This window comes from Tachypleus tridentatus, chromosome 5 (assembly GCF_004210375.1).
Source record: "Tachypleus tridentatus isolate NWPU-2018 chromosome 5, ASM421037v1, whole genome shotgun sequence".
In the NCBI taxonomy this organism is placed as follows: Eukaryota; Metazoa; Arthropoda; class Merostomata; order Xiphosura; family Limulidae; genus Tachypleus; species Tachypleus tridentatus.
Window position 1 is genome coordinate 43699882 of NC_134829.1, and position 26355 is coordinate 43726236.

At 30.4% G+C, this 26355-nt stretch overlaps 1 protein-coding gene across 4 annotated transcripts; it reads left to right on the forward strand.

The window, feature by feature from the left end:
• The first annotated feature begins 614 nt into the window (after positions 1–614).
• Positions 615–21868, forward strand: LOC143251037 (vesicle transport protein SFT2A-like). Of its 4 annotated transcripts, XM_076502333.1 has the most exons (7): positions 816–1113; positions 2746–2832; positions 8227–8309; positions 9383–9464; positions 14681–14716; positions 16027–16115; positions 19621–21868. In XM_076502333.1, the coding sequence occupies exons 1-7, from the start codon at positions 1051–1053 to the stop codon at positions 19658–19660; spliced, it is 480 nt and encodes a 159-aa protein (XP_076358448.1). In that variant the 5' UTR covers positions 816–1050; the 3' UTR covers positions 19661–21868. The 4 variants fall into 4 exon arrangements, with proteins under 4 accessions (XP_076358446.1, XP_076358445.1, XP_076358448.1 ...); XM_076502331.1 differs by lacking the exons at positions 816–1113; positions 8227–8309; positions 9383–9464; ... (1 more) ...; positions 16027–16115; positions 19621–21868 and adding exons at positions 615–716; positions 4503–8216; XM_076502330.1 differs by lacking the exons at positions 8227–8309; positions 9383–9464; positions 14681–14716; positions 16027–16115; positions 19621–21868 and adding an exon at positions 4503–8216 and having other exon boundaries at positions 691–831.
• The last annotated feature ends 4487 nt before the right edge of the window (positions 21869–26355 follow it).

Consider the following 26355-nt stretch of genomic DNA (forward strand, 5'->3'; position numbering starts at 1 on the left):
TTGGAATGGATTGCTTTCATATGTTAAGGGAACAGTAAATTTAAGTGAATTTAGGTAAAAGCTTGAGAAGTACGTGTATAACAAGGGCAGGTTTTATTTTTTTAAGTTATTTTAATTTAGTTCAGAGGATTGAACATTCAAGAAGGACCAGTAGGTTCCATGTTGTCCCAACATTTTGTAATGTTTATTTGTTGTTAAACACAAAGTTACACAATAGACTATTTGTATTTTACCCATCGTGGAATCGGAACACTAATTTGAGTGCATCATAAGTTGTGAGACTTACCACCTGGGAATATTTCCATTTTGTGATTCTATGCAGATTTTGATTTATGTTATCATGTTAACAGATTAGCAATATTAATTTATTTCTTGTGAATCACAAAATTGCATAATAGGCTATATGTGTTCGGCCCACCATGAACATCGAAATACAAATTTTTAATTCAGTAAATTCATATTTCTTTTATTATTTGATATAATGTTCTACTAGTTTAGTTTCTAAAGCTTCTTTTATCAGGTTCCTGATGCCTCAGCGGTTATTTGGAAGCTTATAGATCTAAAAGTAGGATTTCGATACTTACAGATAACCCATTATGTAACTTTGTATTTAATGATAAACAAACAACTTTTTTTTTTATCAGACTCTCTGAAATATTTCTTACTACAAAATTAAGTAACTGGTTCGTAAGTTTCAGGAAAATTCGTGTGTGCTGGTAATGAGTGAAGTGATTTAAATTATTTTTACAAGTAACACACCAAGTACTAATAAATATTACTTCCAAATGCTAAAAATTTACAAAGTTGATTGGTTTACTAGTAGTGCAACCTGTAAGCAAGGCTCCAGTTATTGTTTAGTTAATAAGTGTAGTAGTCGTGTTAAGTTAAATACGTTAGTTTTAGTGAACTTGCAGTTTGTGATTTGTAAAGTTATATTAAATAATGCAAAGTTTGATAATTAACTCATGTTTTTAGTTGTAAAAAGAAATAAGCTTTTGAAAAGTGTTTAGTATTTTATTTCTGAAACTCTTAGCGCTGTTACTGTTTATTATGAACAAACTCAAACAAGCATTAAGCGGAGAGGAAGCCGAAGAACAAGGCATAACATCACAGGTTAGGCTTATAATGCCCCGCCTTTATCACGTTTATTGGTTTTGTCCTAGTAATGTGACAGTCTTTAAAACTGTGTTAGTTATTAAATTGAGGGTGGTTGTGCTTTGTATATACTGTTTCTTTTCAGTTGATTTTTATGATATCTAATAATCGCATCTAATGTACACATTGTCAGTCGTTAAGTTGATAGTGGTTGTGATAGCTGCAATAGAAAAATGTTAAATTTTGAATGGATGTTCCACATGCGCACTTGAAACCGAGGAAAAAAATTCTGTTATGTTTTATTACCGGTCATACATGCTGCGAGTTTCATTGACATCGTAATGCACACTAAAATGCTAATTTTATTAGCTCAAATAAAAGCAAACCCTGTGCATTGCTGGAATTGGAAATGCTTGTTAACTAATTTTCCTAATGTAAATTACTAAATTAATTTTGTTAGTCTAATACTTGATCTTTGACTTTAGGGTTCTATACTAACCATTTCATGAACATTTTTAGCCACAAAGATTTGTTTCTAACAAATACGTAAGTAAGGAAAACACACACAGTTTTCCCACCCATGCATTTTCATGCATAGAGATTTTGAAGTCTTCTTACTTTTAGCTACCATTTTACTTTGTACCAAGAAAATAGATTATATCGGTGGTTTCTAGACTTAAAAATCCTGCAAACCCTTCTTACAAAAATGTCAAATCTCATGAACCCCCTCCTAAAAATAAATATTTTCCAAAAAGATTCTCCCTTATCTGATATAAGTTATAAAAACAGTAATCTTGGAAATATAAATTTTAATTTCTTGTGATCATTTTATTACATACTTCTTATTATAACATTATTATATATTATTACTTATCATTATTAATTTTTATTACATTATGAAAACACCAACACTTTTCTAAGATTTCACTTTCTAACTTGTAACACTTTGCTTAACCCTAAACTTAGTAGACACTAACAGTGTACTTACTTTTAAGAATAGCATAAAATACCCCTTATATTTCCATTTACGTGAGGGGTCTTGAAATTATTATCTACTCGGTGCAACAGATGTGTGCAAACAGTTTTCCTTCCACAATTACAGAATTTATTTCAGAGAGCCCCGTAAAACATTTTCCAAACTTCCAAAGGATTCGTAAACCACAGTTTGGGAAACACTGTATTACATGAAATGTTCTAGGTCTGCCATTTGTGTTATGTCAAGTATGATAAACATAGTTAAATATATATGTATAATAACATTATTTTATGGTTTTTTTGTTGTGTTTTGTAATGAGTGTTTGAAAGATTCTATGCCATAATAACATGTACAGTAATAATGCAGTAGATATGCATTCTTACAGTAAATACTTTTATGTACTTCTGATTACCTTATATTTACTTATGGAAAATTACATGGAAGGAAATAATTGGGAATGTAAATTTTCAAAAGCCTATGATATGTTTATTTCACAACCATATCTTAGTTTTTAATCTTGAATATGTAGTTATACTTACTGAGAAAATATTTGATTAAATTTGAAAAAAATCAGGTTTTCAAGTATAACCATGGTGTTATTGAAATTGTCATTGTAATATGTATATGTTGCATTTTTATAAGCTTATTAGAGTTTTGTTTTACTTTCCTTACAGATCCGAGATGCATCGTCTCTCAGTTGGTCAACTAGGATTAAGGGATTTATCATATGTTTTGTGTTGGGATTTGTGCTTTCTATACTAGTGAGTTTGCCATATTTTCCTTTCTAATGTTAAACCATGATGTGATAGTTAAAATTGTATTAAAGGAAGAAGTTAGCAAATTTTTCTACTGGAGTACTTTGAAGAATTAAAACAAATATGTTTAACAACCATCATTATTTTTGCATACAACTGAAAGTACTGTTGTTCAGAATATATATTTATTGGGTTGAGGAATAATTCGTGAGCGTTTTTTCAAGTTAAAAAAATATATTTATAAATGAAACGCTTTCGCAAAATATTTCATGTCATTTGGTAGATAATTTTTGCTCTAATAGATGGTGTGTTTGATTTTGTATGTCTTTAATTTTGCTTTCATTTTCAGCTCATTAAATGGAATGTCAAGTGGACAAAATCGAGCATTTTCCACACCATCTGCTTTTAGCATTTAATTTCTTGCAATTTCGTTTACAACAATGCATACTATATACCTAGGTATTACATGAAATAAAGTATCATAATAAATGTTTTGGGTGTAATGTGTTCATGCATTGAAGTATTGTATAGTCTTGCATGTAATGCTTGAATGAAATTATTTAAAAATGCTCATGAATTATTCCTCAACCTAATATATATATTATGTATTTGTTCTCTAAAGTACCTTGAGTACTTTGAAAAATATCACAACTGACTAAAGATGTGTGTAAGAGGTATTTATCTTGCCATATGGTTGTGGGATGCTTGAAAGATTAATAGGATGCTCATCGTGTCATGGCTAGTGTGGATGCTTATTGCACTGTTTGTTTTATACCAAATAATATTGGCAAAGTAGGCAGCCCTGCTATGGCATGAAGCTTGCCTTTTGTGTGCTGAATAAAACTGTATGTAACACATTACCATGTGTTCTTCATTTATATTTCAATATTCTGGTATGCTATTTGCTGACATGACGTAGATGATTATTAGATTTTGCTTCGAGAAGTAAGTCGTATAGTATTGCTGCTGAGATACTAATTCATAATGAAGCTTTAAGAAAGTGATCAGAATCAAAACTTGTGTAAAAACAGTTTCTGATTTATTGTAGTATATACTTAAGTTTTGTTTTCAGATTATTTATTTAAACCATAATATACACGTACTATAACAAAAGAAAAAACTTAAACGCTTAACTTTATAATAAGGAATTTCAAGTACAGTTATTTTTTATTACATAAGCTTAATCATTTAGAAGGATGAATAAGGTATTTGTTCAAAGAAAGTAAAGTTTTATAGAAATTACTAATTTCAAGATGTGTCTAAAACTAATACTATAGATAAAATAGTGCAACAGAAGTTGTTTTAGAGATAGTTTTAGCTTTGAGTCTGTTTTTCTTTTAAAGCATTTTTGGTACATTAAAAGAGTAAAAAAAACCAACAGATATTTCCATTTCAAGAATAATAATCAAATAACAGAATAAACAGAGTTGTTAGTTTGTTATTGCTGGAAATGTGTACTGTTATCAAGAAAAGTAAAGTAACAATTGTTTGAGTTTGATAAAATGTTTAGGTTCCAGGTTAATGATGTTTTCTGTTTTAACAGCGATTCTTATTGGTTTCCTAGGCATGCTTTAATTAAAAAAACCAAAAACTGGTGCAGTAAACTAACTTTTTATTATCATTGATTCTTATGATTTATAATATAATCATTATTAATCGTGTCTTTGAAATGAAAGATGAAATAAAGCTATTCCTGGAGACTCAAGAAAGGAAAGATCTTGTAGCTCACTTTGAAGATGAAGCATGGAATAAAAGGGTTGCATACCTAGCTGACATTTTTGACCAGCTGAACAAGCTCAATTTGAAGCTTCAAGGAAGAGAAACACATGTTCTCCTTTTTCAAGATAGTCTTCGGGCCTTTGTTTCCAAACTGCAGAACTGGCGTCGGAAAACCAATCTTGGAAACATCGCTATGTTTGAAAAACTTTGTGGAGTGACGGATGAGTCTCAGATCCAACTGGATCAGTTCCTCAAGGATGAGATTACCGAACATCTTCAGTCTCTAGAAAAGGAAGTTGAGCGTTACTTCCCTGAGCTATCACAGGAACAGGAGGCCCTGGTAAGGAACCCATTTTGTACTGAACTTGATGTATCCAGCATCCCAGATGATATACAAGATGAATTTCTGGATCTAAGGAACGACTCTTCAGCTCGTGATCTCTTCAAGGTGAAATCCGTGACTCAGTTCTGGTGCGCTATGTATCAGTCATACTCCAAAGTCAGCATGATAGCTTTACGTGTCCTTGTTCCATTTGCTTCTACCTACTTGTGTGAGGCAGGATTTTCCACTCTTGTCAATATAAAAACAAAGAATAGGAACAGATTGGATGTTGGATATGACATAAGACTGGCTCTAACAAACGCTCGGCCACGAATTTCAAAGCTTGCTGCTGAAATGCAACATCAGGCATCTCACTAGCTGGGTTGGATAGCTGTTCAAACCTATGTTAATATTATTTTAAGAAATATATGTTCTTTTTGTGAATTCAGGTTGGACCAATGTGATTTAATTTGCTAATAAATAATTACAGAATTTTTAAATATATTTTTTAGATGTTTCTTTCCTTCTCCTTCACAGAATATAAAAGAAAAATTAAGCTGCTGATAGTAAGCCCTAAGTAGGGAGTCATATGGGTTTCAAACTTTTAGGTAAGGGGTCACGAGTGCCAAAAGGTTGGGAACCCCTGATTTATATAATGATGTCATTTGACTATTTTGTGCATACAGCTTTTAGTTCTGTCAAGCCACATTTTATTGGATAGAACATGACAGTACACTTGACATTATTTAGTTAGTCATGAAGTCTTGAAAGGAGATTTAAGTGTTTATATATGAGAAATATTTTGAGATGAATTATTTATTGATATTTTTTAAATGCTGATAATAGTTGAAATTTTTATTTAAAAATTTGGCATAATTGTATTTTTTCTTAATGTTATTGACTGGTAAGCAGAATGGTATTTTGAGAGATTTATAAAAAAAACAAAGTTTCATTGTTTTGTGGTTTTGGAAGTTACAGTTGAAAAACAATGAATTTTAATTTGAAGATGTCAAGTAAAGGAGATGATGATGACTTCTTGTTTTTGTAATAATATGAAATATTCAAAACCCAGAGGCTTTTGGAAGCTTTGACTTGTATGTTTCTGTGAAGAACCTTCTCTCAGATCTTTTGGAGATTGGAGCTTTGTCAGGTACTTTTCATGCTTTTGGAAAAGCTCCTATTACTCATTTTTTAAATTTTTGTGTCACTTAAGTTAATGTGGATTTTATATGATTCACTGATGTATCACTCAAGTATGGTACCATGATGCATTGTACAACTTGGACAAGGAGTTTCTTCAAAAGACATATGGAGTATCACCAGTATAAAGCAATATTGAAACAGTGGTGTATAATATCAGTAATTTGAAGATTAAAAGTTTCAGGGGAAACAAATTCAAATTAAGAAAATATTGAAATATAAAACATTTCATTGACGTACATGAGTAATATATTAGGAAAATTTACCGTTTGTGAAGCAACAAACGTGCAGTTTGACAGAATTATATTAATACTTTGGTATTAGATGAAATTATGTGAATTCAGTCCATGGTATGCTAATGAGCTTGTGATGTTGTAATGGAGACTGATAGTACTAGTGTGATCAAGTATGGATGATATGTTAATGTTTGTTATTATGTTTAAAACCTAGGATTATATCAGAATGAAAGCTTTACTTTGAAACAGTTTTATGTAGTAACTAGCATTATATGAAAGTAAAATGAAATGCTGGGTTCTCGAGTGTTGTAATAATGTAAGGGAATATAGTAACATTACACCAGTTACTATAGCTCCTACAAGTACAGTTTGTACAATGACACAACCTAGAATTATAATGCAACAGTAAACATTATTGATATTCTATCAGGTGTGATTTTGTGTATAAAGTACCTTGTATGTATAATTGGAATATCAGAAAATGCAGTAAAAGTTTAAAAAGATGAAAATCTAAAACACTTACAAAACTTTGTTATGAACATGTTGAATTATGTTCTTATAGTGAGCTCTTGATGGCCTAATACTAATTATTGTTATCATTAGTAGCTTAGGGTCACCCATTTAAGAGTTATCGTGCCTTCGTGAGGGGTGTTCTGTTTTTATCTTCTTTAGTAGGCCTGCTGATCTTGTTATCAAATATAGAAGGATTGGTTTACCTTTCTTGTTTTGTATATGATGTTTCATTATTTTAATATTACAGATTATTAGATGGTCTGCTCTGTCAAAATGAGCTATTGCAAATAGATTGGCATTTAGAGCTGGGTGATTGATTGGATCGATAATATAATCAATTAAATTGATTAGTGTTATTTAAACTAATCATCCAATCAAAAGTAAGGTATGTTGATTGTCAGGAAATTAATATACCTGATTATTACAGTTTTTGATTATTACAACTGTTTGTCTCATGAAAATAATTAATTTGTTTGATGTAATTGATAAATAAGCCCCATGATAATCAGTTATCAGATTTTCCTAATTGGCCAGTTCTGGTGGTATATCTATTATGCTCCTAAATTCTAAATTTTTTTAATCTTACTGTTTCTTCAGTGTATTTATTGTCCACACTAACAAAGGATCTATTAAAAGGTGTTTTAACTGTCCATTGTGTTTTTACGTGATGTAGTGTCTACTGTGTTTAGGTAGAGAAATATTGCTTTCTATCTGTAATTTTCTTTCTGTATACTGGTTGTGTTTATGTTCTTTATAATGTATACCTGAGAGACACCTAAAGATACAATGAAAAGCAAAAGCACCTCTTATTCCATGTGATTGTGGAATGAATACACTAGAGAAACAAAAAGCCAACAGGATAAGTTAAAGTTCGGGGGATAATATACGTACGAGACTGAAATCTGTCCGTCTTCAATAACATGTCACGTTAGAGAAGAACACCGTCCAGTATATTGTAATCATAACGTAATAATATATAAGCTGTACACAAGAAAGGTTTCTACATCCACCTAACTGATAATACCCTTATTTAACTTAATAAAGAAGTCATTAAAATATGAACACTTCTTAAAAACATTCAAATAAGTTTGTTTTTAAACATGTTAAGAAGGGAACAACCCAGACGTGTGGAAAGCATACCAGCCTCTTCAGCAAAAAAACCTAGAATTAAAACTTGGTCACAACTGCCTTGAATAATACTTTTGTAACTAAATATTTGTTTGTTACAACAAATATTGATAATGACAAAAGATACCTAAACAAATTCTATTCACTTTTGTTTTTAGATGTCTACATGCATAATGTGTACTGTTCTACACAAGCTTGTTTGGTTCTTAGTAGTTTACTTGAAGAAAAATTATTTTATATAAATTATATACTTATATTTAGCATTGGTATTTTAATTTCTAGGGATCTGCATGCCTTTTGTTGAAGAATGGTTTTATTTTATTTGGTATTTTCTACACCATAGGGAATGTCACAGCCTTAGCTAGGTGAGAGTTTAAAATTATGTTTTGTTTTGTGATTGTTGCAAAATGTTTGGGTGAAATTTATTAATCTTCCATAACGTTTATATTTTCATATGGATAGTATTATTGGGCATTGGATGTCAAATTCTTATTAGAAGTAGAACAAAAACTGATTTTCATTAACTTTTCTCCCATCAGTTCCTTGGCAGCCTTTCATTACAGTAGATCAATAATGTAATTAATAAGTAAACATGTTAAAATGAATGACTTGATGTTTATATGACATGAAACTAATACTCAAAGCAATATTAATAAATATAATTTTAGTATCATTCTTTATCCAGAAGTATGTAAAGATTGTATATATAGGATATTGAAGTCTGTAAATACCATGAATAGTTAAACATTTGTTATTACTGGAAATTACATGTTATAGTTTACTTGAGTGAGAAAGCACATTATGCTAATATAACATGTAAACAATGATTTATAAGCAGAAGGAAAATTGTTATTGATGGTGGAATATAGAAATGTTCTGTTAAAACATATGTTCCACCATCAATAACTTTTATCTTTGCCTTTAAGTCATTCTTTGCCTATAGATAATATAGTATTAGTTATTATTTATAAAAGCTAATGTTGATAAAAAATGCAACAATAAGAAATGTCACATGAATGGAAGGTACAATGTCTTTGAATTATATAATCAATTAATTAATAATATGTTTATTATGTCTGACTTTGTCAAGCTTTCATAGATTAGGTTCATTTATAGTATCACTGTAAAACTAGTAAGTTTGACCATTTAGAATGTGCATATGTAATACATACAGCTTAATTTTTGATAGGAGTGAAGCATTTTGTTGCTTTCAATATTTCTAAAATTAAAATTCAGAAGAACCTTTACTGTGCTCTCAGAAATAAAAAAATAAGGAAAATTTAAAACTGTAGAAAAGTTCTTTGTGACTTGGAGATCCAAGCTTGACAAAACTTTTATTAAAGACAAAGCTGGAAAGTAATTATTAAAATGTTTTCTAACCTAACTGAATAGATATAGAAGTGGGTTTAGAAATGCCTTTTTTTTGTATTTGTTATAGTACATGTTTCCTCATGGGTCCCCTCAACCAACTTAAAAAGATGTTTGCTTCAACTCGAATTATAGCAACAATTATAATGCTGGTAAGTTTAAGCCTTGTTTCATTACTAATTACTTGATGTTAAGCAACAAACATTTGTTTTCTTTTCCATAAGTAAAAATTAAAATTGTAAAGCTGGAGTTATAAGTGTTTAAATAATGATTTTTGCCATTATAAAATGGTAACACATTTTTCTTCACAATTTTGATGGTGTGACATATGGTAGTTCTTTACATTTTATTTCCTTATATAATTATCAAAACCCTGAAGAGTGTATTAGTGGGGAAATTTAGATAACTAAAAAATAGAGTTGAGCAATAAAAATAATTACCTGGGAACAGCAACTAGGACTATTAGTGTCATGCAAAAAAATCGATTAACCAAAATTTTTTTTTTTACTTCAAGTTGTTCAGCATTGGACCAGCATGGTCTGGTGATTTGAGGGTGAAAAGGACCTCATGGTTTGAAGGTGTTGGGTTTAATTCATAATGCTACCACACTTGTTTACCCTGTCTTTGTTATGGTAAAGTTACTAAGGCAATGCACCACTGTCTTCAATTTTTAACTGCTCACTAGAGGGAAGCACCTACTGCTAACTCTTTTGTTGTTAAAGTGTTAAAGAAAACAAATTTTCTAAAAAATATTTTAATATTATGTTTCTAGTTTATAATAGCATAATCATGTTCTTGAATATAGTGTAAGTGGGAATGGGTTTGGATCTCTACCTTTCATTTTTGTTTTCCATAAATTAATAATTGTATCCTTTAACCTTCTATTTTTAATTTGTGGAAATAAACTTTGCATTAAAATGTAGTTAATAAACCAGATTTTAGCATTATACAAGTTTTAGTGTTTTAAATTTAAAAGAAAATATTTCAATAAATCCCAAACTTCCCTTTTATGAGAACTGTAAAATTGGTCACTATGGTTTAACCATTCTGTAATTTATTTACCACCCTACCTTGAAGTGTGTACTTCGACATAAATTACTCATTATACTATAGATATTGGATCAAGTCTAATTTTTATAGCCTTCTATCTTATTTGTTTATAGAGACATAAACTAGAAATTAAAACCATCTTGCTTTACCCTCTTGTTACATCCTCTCTTCACAAATTTCCAGTAATACCTTCTGACATTTTATATCATTTTTATCCAACAGAAATAAATACAAAGTCTTAACCTACCAAATAATGTATTGTATTGTGCTGTTTTCGTGACAGAGTTTTGCCTGTTTTGGCTTCAGTTTGAAAGTTTCTCTCATGATGTTCAGGTTGTGAAATTTAGAGATTTATTTTAAGACTCTTATTTCGTAGTAACAAATCCAGTTAAATTACAGTATTTGTAGGACATTGTTTGCCTTGTGTGTGTGTGTGTGTGTGTGCTATTCTTTGTGCTTTGATGCACTACTAAAGTAAATAAAAAATTTAGTGTACTAGTGACACCATTATTAAACAAAAAATAACAGCAAAAAATGAGGTTGGAGATAAGTACTGTGGTTCTTGTTTTTCACTTATGTTTTTATTTATTGATGTAAAGTAATGAAAATGTAAAAATTCAAAAGTTGTTTTGTTGGATAACATAAGATAATGAAAAATAATAACTATTCTCTACAATTTTATTATCTTTATAACACCTACAACTCTTATAACATAATTTGTTACAGAATCTTCTTTGTACTGCTCAGAAGATAGAATTACATTGGTAAAGATGTTTTTTTTCATTGTTAATATCCAAAATACATTAAAATACAAATGGTATGCTTGTTTAACTCAGAAATTTTAAAAATGTTTTTGGAAATAGACATCCTGTTTATGAACACTATAATACATTTGTCTGAATATGGTTATAAATAATCATGGCCACATAATTGTAATAGAAATTTTAAAACATTTTGTTTTTAACAGTTATTTGAGCTGATCTGAGCTAATCACTTACAGAAATATTAACATTGTTTTAGCCTTATTTGACTCGTTTAGATTGCTTTAAGACTAGGTGATCAACACAGATTACACCACAACACTGTATCATAATAGTGGAAGTGTCTTCTTTCATGCAAAAACTATGGAAAATTTACCGATTACATAACTCAGCTAATCTTTACGAACTTAACTGATATCATACCATTGTTGTGAAGATAAATATTGTTGATAGTTGTTAACATATGGTACTGGATAATCTGAATAGACTTTCTATTTTTTGTTATTCATTACCTAATGGTTTTCAAACTCTGTAAGATAATATTATAACTATGAAAAAACATTATTTTACAAAACAAATTGATGTTTTATCAAATGTTTATGTTTAAATTTAGACTACTTAAAACATATCCAAAAATACTAGGTTTTTACTATATATGCTTGCATTATAAAGAAAACTAGTAATTTTTAATTTCTCTTGGCTGGTTATGAAGTTTACATAATTGTGTTAGTTTAGAGACAACACTTAAGGCCCCAACATTGTCATGAACACCTTTACAAGTGTAAAAATATATTAAATTGTCTAGAAAAATGTACACAGTATTGTTACAATTAGTAACTGAGAACTGAATAGATCTTTTGTAGTTTTTAAGCATTAAACCATACAGTTGTATATATGATTCATATTCATGTACAAAGGTACAAAATTTAGGATTAAAACTAACTTTATTCTAACAATTATTATACCTGAACACTGAAGGCAGAGTTTCTTGTATTTGTTTTCATCACTTGATAAATGTTTTGAGAAACAAGTTTTAATGTCAATTTTGTGTGTTAATTCTAACCATTTTTCAACAGTTTTAACTCAAATATTTTAAAACCTATATTTTGCCATTTTGTGACATTTATGTAGAGTAAGTTGTTGCTGCACAACTGTAGAATATTTTACCTGTAAGTAACCCACATGTTGACTTTTCTTAGAATTTTTCTGTTCATTCCAAAGAATAACTTTATTGTTACTAGTTAGACAATCACATTGTAGTTGGTTAAGTTTATAGGTTTAAATGTTGTGTTTTATTTATAGCTTTGTGTTTAAAAGTTTATAGTTTCTCTAAGTGTTCCTTTCTGTTTTCAAATTATGAAGTTATTTGTTAGTTAAATTATATTTGTCTGGAGAACTTTCTCTACAGATAGACCCTAGACCTACCTGGTACTATATGATAATGACTGTATAGTTTACAGATGAGATGAATGTGTCATGAAGTAAGAAATGAACAATATTTAGAGAAGATTTTGTCATAATTAGGCATATGATGTATGAATATATAAAACCTAAAACAATTATTTTGTTTCACATCCTCCAGATGCAAAATTTCTTAAGGCTTAGCAATCTATGACAAACAGCAACGGAGTACAAAGGTCATGACTAGAAGAGAGGATTGTTTATTTCTTTATTTTCTCTTCTATGTTTTGAGAAAAATAAGTTAAAGAACTTTCTTGTAAATAGTAATAATGTATATTCATATATAATGTAATATAACTGAAATGTGACTGTATTTTACAAAATAGTATTACTAGTTCATAAAAATGTAGCCAAGACAGACCACTTTGTAAAGATGAAAGGTCAGTTTTATATTTGTGGATACAATAACCTGAATACACCTGTACTGCTTCATTGTAACTTCTGTGATGGTAGCCAACAATGGTTGAAGGGTAAATACAATAAATATATATAAATGCATAATGTTATGTCATTTAAGCTATTTAGACTAAACATTTGTGTTTTCAAGTTATAATCTGTAGTCATTCTAGAATGAAAAAAGCATAAAATATATTTATTTCATAATTTTTATGGTGGTTACAAGACTACTGGTCAGATCAACCCATACACATACACAGAATCTGATTCAATAATAAAAATGACAAATTAAATGTGAAGTTTAAAAAAAAAAACAACTGATGATTATCTGGAGATTATAAAGATTTCACTTATGAAATTGGGAAAATTTCTGATGCACAAAATAATTTTTAATCTTAAAATGAAAATTATTCTGCACATTGCCTCGTCAACATTCTCAAAGAAAAGAACTTACAAGAAAGTATTTAAGTAAAATATCTTAATCCCTACTTTTAAAAAAACTTATATTTTGTGTATGAAAACATTGTAATGTATAGTAATAACCTGCAAAATTTTGTAAACGTGTACATTATGAAAAACCATAGTGTAATTATTTTCATGGATACTTTTATGGTTACGAGCTAGGTGGATTCCACCCAACCTGTAATAGAAGGGTTAAATTAGCAGATAACCAATATTGACCAACTCCAATCAGACACATATAGAAAATTCATTTAACCTTTGTTCATTTCAAAATAAAACTCAGTTTATTTGTGTGTGAGATAAGCTAGAACATAATATTACTGTATTCAAGTCATAGATTGTATTCTTTTGTGTTGGAATTAAGAAACAATGCAGAAAAGACCCAATAATGCATGCTAATGAGAACATAGTTTTCTCAAAACTGCATTTTTGGGCTTATGTAATATAAAAAAAACAACAAAAAAGGTTGAGATACTTGTCAAAATATAAGATTTTAAAACTTTGTATGCAGTTTGTTTCATGATTTTGATGTTATACTTTACCAATTATCATACTTTGAGATTTGGATGCAGTCTATATTATAGTTGCATCATTTGTTGGACCTTGTGTAATCAGATGCTGTTGTGTAGGCCTGGCATGGCCAGGTGGGTTAAGGCATTTGACCCGTAATCTGAGGGTTGCGGGTTCAAGTCCCCATCGCACCAAATATGTTCACCCTTTCAGCCATGGAGGCATTATAATGTGATGGTCAATCCCACTATTCTTTGGCAGTGGGTGGTGATGACTAGCTGCCTTCCCTCTCGTCTTACACTGCTAAATTAGGAATGGATAGCACAGATAGCACTTGTGTAGGTTTGTGCAAAATTCAAAGAAAAAAAAGCTGTTGTGTAATAGATCTCTAGATTTGGCCCTTAAAATGACTAACTTTGTGTATATATATATATATATATACACACACATTAGTATGGAGCTTGTACAATATGTGAAGAATGAATATACACAAAATATAATTAAGTTTAAACACTTTTAAATGATGAGTAATTGAAGTTAACTCTGCTTGTTTTTTTTTAAAGTAAACTTGAACAGCACTTTCTAGAAGTGTTTTATTATTGAGTAAAATCAAGAGGTCTACTTAATTTTTGTGTTTCTTGTTTAAAGTTTATTCACTTAATTTTATAGTGACAGTTTTTTAAATGTTTAGGTCATAAAAACCTACTGTTTTTATTATATTTTTTCAGATTTCCTTAGTTCTCACCTTGTGTGCTGCATTTTGGGTTAGTATATTAACCTTTTAGTATTATCTGTAAAAGTATCAACATTAAAGAATGAACTTAAGAGTACTTTATGTTATAGCCCAGCATGGCCAGGTGGGTTAAGGCATGCGACTCGTGATCTGAGGTTCGCGGGTTTATGATCCAGTTGCACCAAACAGCCATGAGGGCATAATAATGTGATAGTTAATCCAACTATTTGTTGATAACAAAGTAGCCCAAGAGTTGGTGGTGGGTGGTGATGAATAGCTGCCTACCCTCTAGTCTTACACTGCTAAATTAGGGACAGCTAGCACAGATAGCTCTCAAGTAGCTTTGTGTGAAATTCAAAAACAAACAAATTTTATGTTACAACATGGATTATGATAAAAAAACAATCACAGTTGTAGGAAAGTGAGGAAACTGATTGTTTATTAACAATCAGTTAAATGCTAACTAGTTGCTGTTTTTTGTTTATGTACATCCCTACAGCTAGTGAACATTTGTCTCTAAATACTTAGCTCACTGTAAACACAGTTATTGGATATTTTCTTGCTTTAATTTTATTTGCACTATAATCTCATTGTTTAATAGGCTTTAGCTGTTAATCAAGTTATTAAAAGAATATGAAGTTAAAACAATGTACACAGCTGATAATTATTTTTTTATAAAATAAATGTCACAAAATATTTTAATATCAGTATTTCAGACATTGGATAATTGATGCATAATTAAACAATCCCACATTTGTAATCCTGTTATAAATAAGACAACAAAATAAATTTGAAATTTAGGTTTGATTTTTTCCCTTGACAGAAAGATGGTTTTTTGCCAAGTAATATTGAAAATACATCAGTACTGTAAATAATGAATGTTTTACAACTGTAATACTGTAATACTAAAATTTCTTGTTTCTTTAATATAAATAGTTATTAATAATTTTTGGTTAAACCTAAATATTTACCTATATCAGAACTAAAAATTAATCCAGAGAATAATACAGCTAATTTATTATGCTAGTCTGAGTTTGAATATGTAATGTGAGATTTTAATTATTAGAATGCATTAAATAATCAATTGGGTACCTTCATTGTTATCAAATTTTTGGCTGTGACAGTGAGGTTTGGTTGTGTATATTAACAAAAAAATCTCTTCTGAAGTCTACCTTAAAATAATACCAGTAATTCTTTGTATACATTTATTGATACAAGTCAGTTAGGAATAGTGTTCTTTTTTGGTATAAATGGTTTCAACTGCTTTTGTCTTTTGTTCTTTTAATTTTATAATTGGTTGTTTTTTGTTATTAATGAATTTTGTCTGTTTCTGTATTTTAGTGGAAGAACATTGGGCTTACTCTTCTGTTTTGTATCATTCAGTTTTTAGCTATGACTTGGTATTCCATCTCATACATTCCATATGCCAGGTAATGCTTTATATTTTTTGACAAAAAATCTAGAAAAATCAACATATACTCTCAAGATAATATTAAAATTGTTTCACCATTATAGCTTCTTCAAGGTTAGTAATGCTAGTACTTTATATGTTTTTATAGTTAAAGTAAAATCATTAACTTGATATGTACTATATTGGCCCTGTTATGAGGCAGTGTTAATGATTAATAATTAGGCTGTCAAATTCATAGTAACCTAATAATTGTAGCAGATCACAGGTCCTTTCACTCTGTTCCAGACTACTGTTGTTGTCTGTGCCAGATGTTTGCTTTAAAGTAATTGTTAATTTTTGCAACTAACCCACCTATTGACTGTACAGTTATAGGGTTGACTTTACTGATATGAAAATGGGGGTCACCTCATATTGTAGATCACCATACAACTGGGTCAGTATGGTGTGTGTGTGTGTGTGTGTGTATATATAAGCTATTTCTGAAAAAATGTATTTTGGTGTCATTTAATTATAACAGTTTTTTTTTTTTATTATTATATCAAAGTGTCTGAGAAACTTTTATAAGTTGTGCAAAACTGGATTCAAACTGGTTTAATTCATTTAAAAGCTTCAGTTACTGATATTGTATTAATGCATTTAACTCTCTTTGCCTGGGCATCATTTACTGTACATGTGAAGGTTTAAACTACTTTCTGTGCATGTTATAGCAATTAGTATTGCATAAGATTGTAACTAATGATCCATATTTTAATGGTATACAGGTTTTAAGATCTTAATGTTATAAAGCAATATTTAAAAACATCCTGAATTTCCCATAGTGTGACATATGTAACCCATTTTTTGTGGGCATCTCATCTTTGTTTTAACATCCAGTAAATACAAAATTCAACTTAAATTACTTATTATACACTTTTCATTGCCCAGACAAACCATAATGTTTATAGCCTTCAGTTTTGTTTAGATACAGAACAATCAAACAAAAATATCACCCTTGCCACACACGTACTAGTCACGTCTTTTCTTTGGGGATTTTTTTAAGTCCTCTGTTATTTTTAGTAGTACATTATCTATAACCAATAGAAAGTCGAGGTTTTCATCTGTCGAATGATATATTATATTACATTGCTTTCTGAACAGAAAATTGTCATTTTCTCTGTTAGTGCAAATTTTGTTTCCATGGGAATGATAACATCTAGCTTAGATGAATTTGTAACAATTATTGTTATTTAAATGAAATTGTCTGTTGTTGTTTTTGCACATTATTATTCTGTTTTATTTGGTGCATTATTTAATTAAATAATAATTTAGTATATTACCACCATTAGTATGAAAAGTAGGGTTTAAGTGTCATTGACAGTCAACAGTTAAAAAAAAAATGGCCCAGGTAAGTATTTAATTTCTTGTTTGTCATGTTTATTCTTTATTTATTATCATAAAATGAACTAAAATATAAAAATATGAATCTTCTTCGCTTAGTTAAAGTTAGATTAGATGAAATAAATATGATAAAAATATTTCATGAGGATTGCCAAGCAGCTTGTTGGTAGTATAATTCATTAGCATAGCATGAACTGCATGTTTTCCAAGTGTTTTATAACATATAATGCTGTGAAAATTGTTAGTTAGATGTGGTTCATATGACGATAAACAATGAAATTTAGAAATAGATGTATATTGTCATGAGGTTAAAGTTACTAAGGATAATCAAATGTAATTTCATAATATTTAGAATTTGCAGTCATTGTAACAAGAAAAAAGGTAATTTAGATTTGTTTTGGTGGTTATGAGGTTGATCAACATTGTATGCTGTTTCAGTAGAGAAAATAGCAAATATAAAATATTATTGAAATCAAACATTTGAAATGTATTTAGGAAGTTTTATAGATTATGCAAATGAAATTTGAAGTTTTTAAGATGAAAAAGTATTTTTAATCTTACCATAAAAATTGCTTTGCACACAGGCTTGTCAAACAAATACTGTATATATTCACAGACAATTTTTTTTTTAGTTTCTTAAAAATACATCACTGAAAATATGATCTTTTTTATTATTTTGAAAAACTTTAAATGTTTCCTGAAAACCTGACAAATTTTGTGAAGATATACATACTGCATTAAAAGTTAGTAGTACTAAAGCTATAAAGACTTTTAAATGGTTACATGGTGGGTCAATATGACAGAGCCTGTATTGAGTGAGTTGACCATAATATAATGTTTTAATGAAGTGAAGGGTAAAAAGTATAAACCAAAATTATTAAAAAACTATGAAAGTGGCTTTGTCAAGTTGGGAAGATTTGGATCTACAAGTTGGGAAGATTTGGATCTACAACTAGGATTTGATAATGAGCCGTTTTTCTAAAGGGCAAAAAATAAATTCTAGAACCTCAGAACAGTATTGTGATAAAAAGAAAGAAAAACTTTTAAGTGTTGTAATATGGCTAGGGTTTAGACTTGCATACATCTTAGTAGCTTCACAGGGATTCAACCCTGTGTGTGTACATGTTAGTCTTACGCTGTTTCAAAAGAACATGAAAAATAATATGTATGACAGAGTTAGTTGTGTCCTGTTTAGTATGAATCTATACTTAAAGTAGACAAAATGTATGGAAACATTCATATTAAAGTTGTATGATTTTTTTTATATTATTAGACTGAATAACCCAAACCAGAGATCTTATTATTTTATATATTCTGACTTAAGTCACATTATTACTTTCAACATTTCAGGAATGCCTGTCACATATTTACTATTAACTCTGCCCATAGATTTTCTTTTGTTGCATACTCTGTAGTAAACTATATTATTTTAGTTTTGAAATACTGTGGAATATACCACTGCAATGAATACAGACATTTACATTTTTTTTGAAATGTGTAATAATTTAGTCATTATAGTGAAAAACAAAATTAGGTTTTACATTTCTTATTTCTACTAGCTTTGAATTATTACATATCAAGAAAAATGTTACATCCTTGAAAATGCTGCATTTTAAGTTTTTATTCTTGGTAACTTGGTGGGTATTTGGAAATATTTAGATTACTTAAGTAGCAGATAGAAATTTGTTAGTATGTTCTTAGTAAAATTAATGTTTTATTTTTTAATTCTTTTTGTGATAAATCTGAACTTTTGGGCTATTTAAAATTATAACATATATTAAAACCAGTTATATAGTACCTGGGATGTCCAGGTGGTTAAGGCACTCAACTCGTAATCCGAGGGTTGTGGGTTCGAATCCCTGTCACACCAAATATGTTTGCCCTTTCAGCTGTAGGGAAAATAAAAAAAAAAGTGACAGTCAGTCCCACTATTCATTGGTAAAAGAGTAGCCCAGGAGTTGGCAGTGGGTAGTGATGGCTAGCTGCCTTCCCTCTAGTCTTACACTGCTAAATTAGGGATGGCTAGTGCATGTAGCTTTGTGCAAAATTCAAAAAAAGGAACAACAAGAAACTAGTTGTATTGTTTATGAATGATGAGAAAATCAGTTTCACATTAAAAAATTGATTTTTTTCTCTCTTTCTTTCAGGGATGCCATCAAAAAATGCTTTGACTCGTGTATTAGTTGAAGCTTGTATATTCACATCCAACTGTGAATGTAAACTTTGGACCTCTTGTTTATGTTTGAAAATTTTTGTTTGATTGATTTGTAACATTCAATATCATAGCTTATATTTATTGATTGTTAAATGATATTTCTGTTTATTAATTATTTTTATATATATAAAGTAATGGTTAAAAATATTAGAAGTTTACATGAGAAAATGTGAGCTACATCAAAATATAAATACAATTATCATGTAATCAAAGATGGTTCTAATGGTAGATTGGAAACTTGTTACTTGGGAGATAACAAGAGGTTAACTGAAGTATTGTCTGATTGGCCTACTTAAATGTTTGACGACAACATCTACTATTTTCTTAGTTTTCTCCATATAATTATAACTTTTGTAACTTGCTGATAAAATATCTTTTCAACATGAAAACTATTGGTTGGTCGTGTTTCATTAAACCTATCTTAATTTGAGTGTTAGGAGCTAAGATTAATGTAACTATTATTCTGTGTTAATTGTTTAAATATTCATTACTTTTAATGTGTGACAACATATAGATTATTAGTCATTGTGTTAGAGGTGTATGGAACATTATTTATAAAAAAAATGTATAAAATAGTTGCATCTTTACAATCTTAAAGCTGTACGTATTCTTCGTAGTAATGAATGTATTTTGATAAACTAAAAATAACCAAAGAACTTTGTAAATTTCTAATAGTTCTTTAATGAAGAGTTACATTTTTTGGGAACTTTCAGTGGTGATGTTTATTAGTTGCTGTTTTTTTGTTATTATTTTTGATTTCAAGTGAATTTTTAGTGAAAGCCAAAAAATATTTAGAAATTAAACTTGTTTTTTCCCTTCAGTTTTCGAGATATGATGTAAAACAAAAGTAAGATTTAATTGGTCACGTAAAGTTTAAACTTTCTCACTCAAAAACTCTGTTGAATTAAAATAGAAAATTTTAAAACTTGTACTGTTTTGTTAATGGTTATAATTATATTTGCTAAATTTACAAATGAAAATTTGATTAATATTTTATACAAAGTTTAAAGCTAGGTAATAACTGAGCAGTAAATATATGCAAACCTATTTTTATTTTGTGTAGAGAATCTTATTTAGTGTATGATTTGGTTAACCAGTTTTTGTTTTATTTAAAATGCCATACTGTTTAAACACTTTTTAAGGTTAGACAGTATGATACGTTGTCAAGTCTTGAAGTTCTGCCTTATTTCTTTTTAACTAGTATCATATAGTTATTTTATGAAATCATGTGCCAAGAATTTTTTATTATTTCTAACTTATCACTTGCTGTCTTTGTTACTTGCAGCTGTTCAGTCATAAATTAAATATTTTGTGCATTAGTTTGAATAACCTGAAAATATTTGTTTTAAAACTGATTCTACAACTGTAGGAGAGAAATGATTTGTTGTTTTACAGGTTTAACTGCTTAAGGAGCCACTAGTGCTAAGGTATATTGCAGATAGTCGTATATCCTGAAAACATTTCCGTAAGAGGGAAGTTTCCTGTTAGAGCTTGTACTTTCAATTTTGTACACTATTTTTTGAGCATGTTTTACATCTCTTTGATAATGCCATATTCTTGTAATTGCTATAAATGAACTCTATTTTTCTGATGGATGTATACAAATGTTTGTAATCATATAATTGCTATAGTTTAATATCAAACGTTTACACTACAGTGAAGAAACTGGGATGAGACACATTAACTTGTGTATATATCATTACAGTACCATTTGTATGGATGCTTTCATATCTTTACTGAAGGTATTTAAATATGTAGCAAAAAAAATGTTACCTAACAAATAGGAACTTCAGAAGGAAGTCATTTCTTGTACAAAATAATTATATTTTTTCTTGTAATTGGTTTTTAATGCATAAATGAGCTTAACGTCAATTTATTTGAATTTAATAATTACGTATGTAAAAGTTAATATTTTTCTGATATTATAAATATTTATATTCTTTTACAACTTATTACTGAGTCATGAATAATGTACGAATTATGCATTCCAGAAAAAACAAAAAACAGTAGATTAAGTCTTGGTTACTGAAACTTACTGTGGAGTATATTATTGTAATTATTTCTAGTTTCAGTTAATTTAAGTTGTAATATTTGTTTCTAATCATTTGATGTATGTAATCATTATATCTACCAACACAACACGTGTAGTAGAAATTTGGAACTAAAAAGATTTATCTAAACGATGTCTGAGTCCATTGTTATATTTTTATATCAGTGGTCATTCAAGAACATGTAAAACAAGATATAGTGTGTGTGTGTGTATATACATACGTAATATAATAACATCAATTGTTTTAAAATATACCAATAAGTTCAAAAATGTGTTAGTAGGCCATAGTTATTCTACTCGCCTTTAGGCTTAGGCCATTTTAAGGGTCACTGAACGTTTATCTATTCAAGCTCCAGCTCTCCGTCAAACCAGTCCAGTATCTCCCATTCTCAGCATACTGTGCCCATCAAAACCTCTATTGCCTTGCCTTTTAAAAAGGAAACATCTAGGTGTTTTAAGTAAATTTTAACTTCACCACTTTGTAATCTAAGTTAATTTAGGTGTGTGAATAATGTTATGACGTTTCATCGAATGTATTTACTCTATTAATAAAATAGAGATTTAGTCTATTATATAATGAAATAAAATGAACTCCTAACTCCACAGATTGTATACATTTCACCATTTTGCGAAGCCTAATGGTATCTTTTGGTTTTCTGACTCGTCCTCTGGTGAAAAAAAATGAAATATTTAAATAGGTACAAAATCATATATTTTTTTTGTATTTATATGTTTTAACATTCATGGTTAATGTTTCTTAACTTGTTCAGCAATATATTAGCTACGCTACGTCGTACCATTATATTGTTACTGTCTTGTTTTATTTTTGGATAATATTTTTTAAACTTAGTTTTGTAACATGTCCATTAACCCCTGAAAAAGGAGTAAACCGAGACGTCAGGCAAAGTAAACATTTATCTGAAGTTGTTTGTCGTCTTTATTGAAAATGGTTTCCACTTTTCACCTTGAGTGAGAGTATAAAAAGAAATGATAAACTGTGGATAAATTTATAAATATTTTCAAAAATTACATCGTTCACAATGTATGCTCTGAAAGTGACTGCTTTCCACCCGGAAACAAGTAAGACTTGGTGATAGTAGTTAACGACCTTATAACACCAAAATGTTTTTATTTAGTTAGACACTCGACGTTTCGCTTTAAAACTTCTTCAGGAACATTCAGTACAAAGCTTTTTTTTTAAGTTTTGTACTTTCAGATTCGGTTTAACTTGTTAGTCGGAGATATATATATATTATGCATTATTATTCTCAGTTTAGATGCAACTTGCAAGAAGATAGCTTTACAACATGGAAGTTGTATGTACGTACGCGACAGAAATTGAACCACGTTAACAAGCCCCCTCCACAGTAGTATGTCTAAGGATTTACACTGTTAGAAACCGAGTTTCGATACCCGTGGTGGGCAGAATACAGATACTCCTTTGTGTAGCTTTGTGCTTAATAAAAAAAAAAAACAACTAATTATTAGGACATGGGTTAAATGTCAAAGACAAACCTGTTTGGTTTGAGAAAGATGAAAGTCTCACTCAGGTGACAGGAATTTGAATCTGTCATCCTCAGATTGAAAGTCGAGCGCCCTAACAACCAGACTATTGTAGAGACGAGGGATGTATATATTTCATTTGAAAAATTAGATAATACTGATATTAGCCAGCAACTGCTTATAGTCAACCGTGAGATTTATATAGAAAGAAAATATTAGAGGACTAATCCATCAAAAAAGCATAGGTGAAAAGAACGATGTTTCGAAACAGTTCATATTCAGGTTAACCTGTCGTAATTTTGCAGATGTTTATATGTCATTCGGAAAAACTGGCTGACGTGACATGGTCATAGGAATGAGTTGCGATTTGACAAAAGTTTTTTTTTTTTTGTTTGAATTTCGCGCAAAGCTACGCAAGGGATATCTGCGCTAGGCGTCCCTAATTTAACTGTAAGACTAGAGGCAGAGTAGCTAGTCATCACCACTCGCTGCCAACTTTTGGGCTATTCTTTTACCTACTAATAGTGGAACCGACCATCAGTTATAACGTTCCAACGACTGAAAGGGCGAGCATGTTTGATGTGACAGGGATTCGAACCTGTAAACTTCAGATTACGAATTTAAAACTGATATGTCGGCGATTTTTAATGGAATTTTCGTCACACACACACACACACACACATATATTCACCACTATTTAATAAAAGGTGAATGATAAAGTTTGAAATGTATGTATTAGTATGAGTAGATTTTTTTACATGATTCTAGTGGCCTCCCGCTAGTCCAGCGGTATATCTCCGGATTTACAACGCTAAAATCAGGGGTTCGATTCCCCTCGGTGGGCTGAGCAGATAGCCCGATGTGGCTTTGCTATTAGAAAAACACACACTCTGATTCTAGTGAGCCAATCATTCTGTTTGCTGATGATGATGTCAAATAACCAAAGCTTGTTGTTTTCTGTTTCTGTGGTGAAGTAGATAATGTCTATGGGATTGAAGTGTTGTAAGAAATATAATATGTTTTCATGGCTGTGAAAAAAAATATTGACGATACAGAAGAAAACGTCGATCAAAATAGTTCATGAACATATTTACTAGAACTAAGTATGAGTGCTGACCTTGCGTTAAGACCTGTTTGTTCAAACAAGTCAGTGTTGTATTGAAAGAACGAGAATCGTGCACAAACTGGTTAGTCCATAGTCCTTTAGTGTCTGTTTTGACAAGAATACACAACATTTGTTGATGAAGATTAATTGTAAAAAATCCAATTTGTATCCACGAATTGGAGACTTACAAGCGAAGCCATTCGTTGTCAAAGCTTTCAAATGCACACGCAAAATTGGATTGAAGAATAGAAAGTGATCAACACGTGCAGGTGTTCTACGTGAGACTTTCACTGTAAGTGTTGAAAATGGATGTAAGTGAGTCGTTATTTCTGTAAGAAACAAAATATTTGTGAAAACATAAAATCTTGTAGGAGAACGAAGTACTTTAAAGCCAAACTTGAAATGCATGTCTGTCTGTGATTTCCAACTGTAGTTTTGGCTGAAGATTGGGCAGAAATTCATTTGACGAGAAATGGAAATCGTGATAAACAATAGTATGATGTTAATTATCTGATGATAATGAAATATAGGAATATATATACATTGAAGTTTTAACAGCGTACACATCATGGAACTATGAACGCCACACTTAAACTTGTATTACAAGGTTTTCCCTTCCAGACTTTACCCAAAAATTACATTCTTGCCTTAATTTTCGTTGTTAAAAAAATGCAACTCACATCGAACATCATTTGTATTGTTGTCTATTCTTATAAACATTTGTAGAAAAACAAAACCTTAAATTACAGAAAGGCAATATTTTTTAAGGTGAGATGTAGTTTTATCTCACTATATATACACTGCTGGCCAAAATCTTAAGGCCAATGAACATATGCATTTTGCGTTGTTAGATTCAACTACTTATTTGAGTAGAGCTTCGAGAGATGAAAATAAGAAAGGGGAAAAAATTAGCATTTGTTATGGAAAATATAAACACTATGAAATTATCCTAAATACTAGCTGGTCAAAAGTTTGAGACCAAAAAGAAATCCTAAACAAGGTAGGAAATGCCCAACAAGAGGTCTCAGCAGTGAGTTGCACGACTGTCATTGCAAATAACTTCAAACATTCGCTTTGGCATGGTCGATATAAGCGTTTGCAGAAGGCTGGCTGGCATGTTGTTCCAAGTAGTGAAGATGGCTTTACGAAGATCATGCACTGTTTGGGATTGACGTCCATTTCTATGGACTTCCCTTGCCATCCACCCCTAAACATTTTAAATGGGGTTCAGTTCGGGTGAACACGCTGAATGGTCTAAAAGAATCACGTTATTCGCCATGAAAAAGTCCTTTGTCCTGCGGGCATTGTGGATTGCAGCGATGTCCTGCTGAAAGATCCAGTCATTTCCACACAAGCGAGGGCCTCCAGTCAATAAGGATGCTCTCTCCAACATGCCAATGTAGCCAGCTGCTGTTCAACGCCCCTGTATAACCTGAAGCTCCATTGTTCCATGGAAAGAGAAAGCATCCCAGATCGTGATGAAACCTCCTCCACTGTATCGTGTAGAAAATGTCTCCAGTGAGATATCCTTATCGTGCCAGTAACGTTGGAAGCCATCTGGACGATCCAGGTTAAATTTTTTCTCATCAGAGAACAAAATTTTTGTCCACTTTTCTACATCCCATGTTTGGTGCTTCCCAGCAAAGTTTTACCGAACTGTTTCATGGTGTGGAAAGAGGCGTGGCCTTTGAAGACGTTTATGGTTTTTAAAGCCTTTCTCTCGTAGATGCCGTCTTATTGTTCTTGAGCTGCATTCTGCACCCGTAAGGGCCTTAATCTTGTTCGACGATCGGCTGGTGTCTTGCTGGACAACCCGTCGAATCCTCCTGCTCAACGCCGGCGAAATTTTCTTGGGCTGGCCACTTGAAATTCCCCTTCTCTATCCCTCAGGGTTTTAAGAAATTTGCAACAGCAGTTTTACTACGTCCATCTCACCAGTGATGGCACGTTGAGAGAGACCTTGCTTTTGCAGCTCGACAATTCTGCCACTGTCACTTTTTTAGCCTTTG

Excerpts from the sequence above, each read along its gene's own strand:
- LOC143251037 (XM_076502331.1), top strand. The coding sequence starts at position 2,799 with ATGTTTTGTGTTGGGATTTGTGCTTTCTATACTA. Across the intron at positions 2,833-4,502 it reads GATTTGTGCTTTCTATACTA|ATGAAATAAAGCTATTCCTG; the intron begins GTGAGTTTGCCA and ends TTGAAATGAAAG.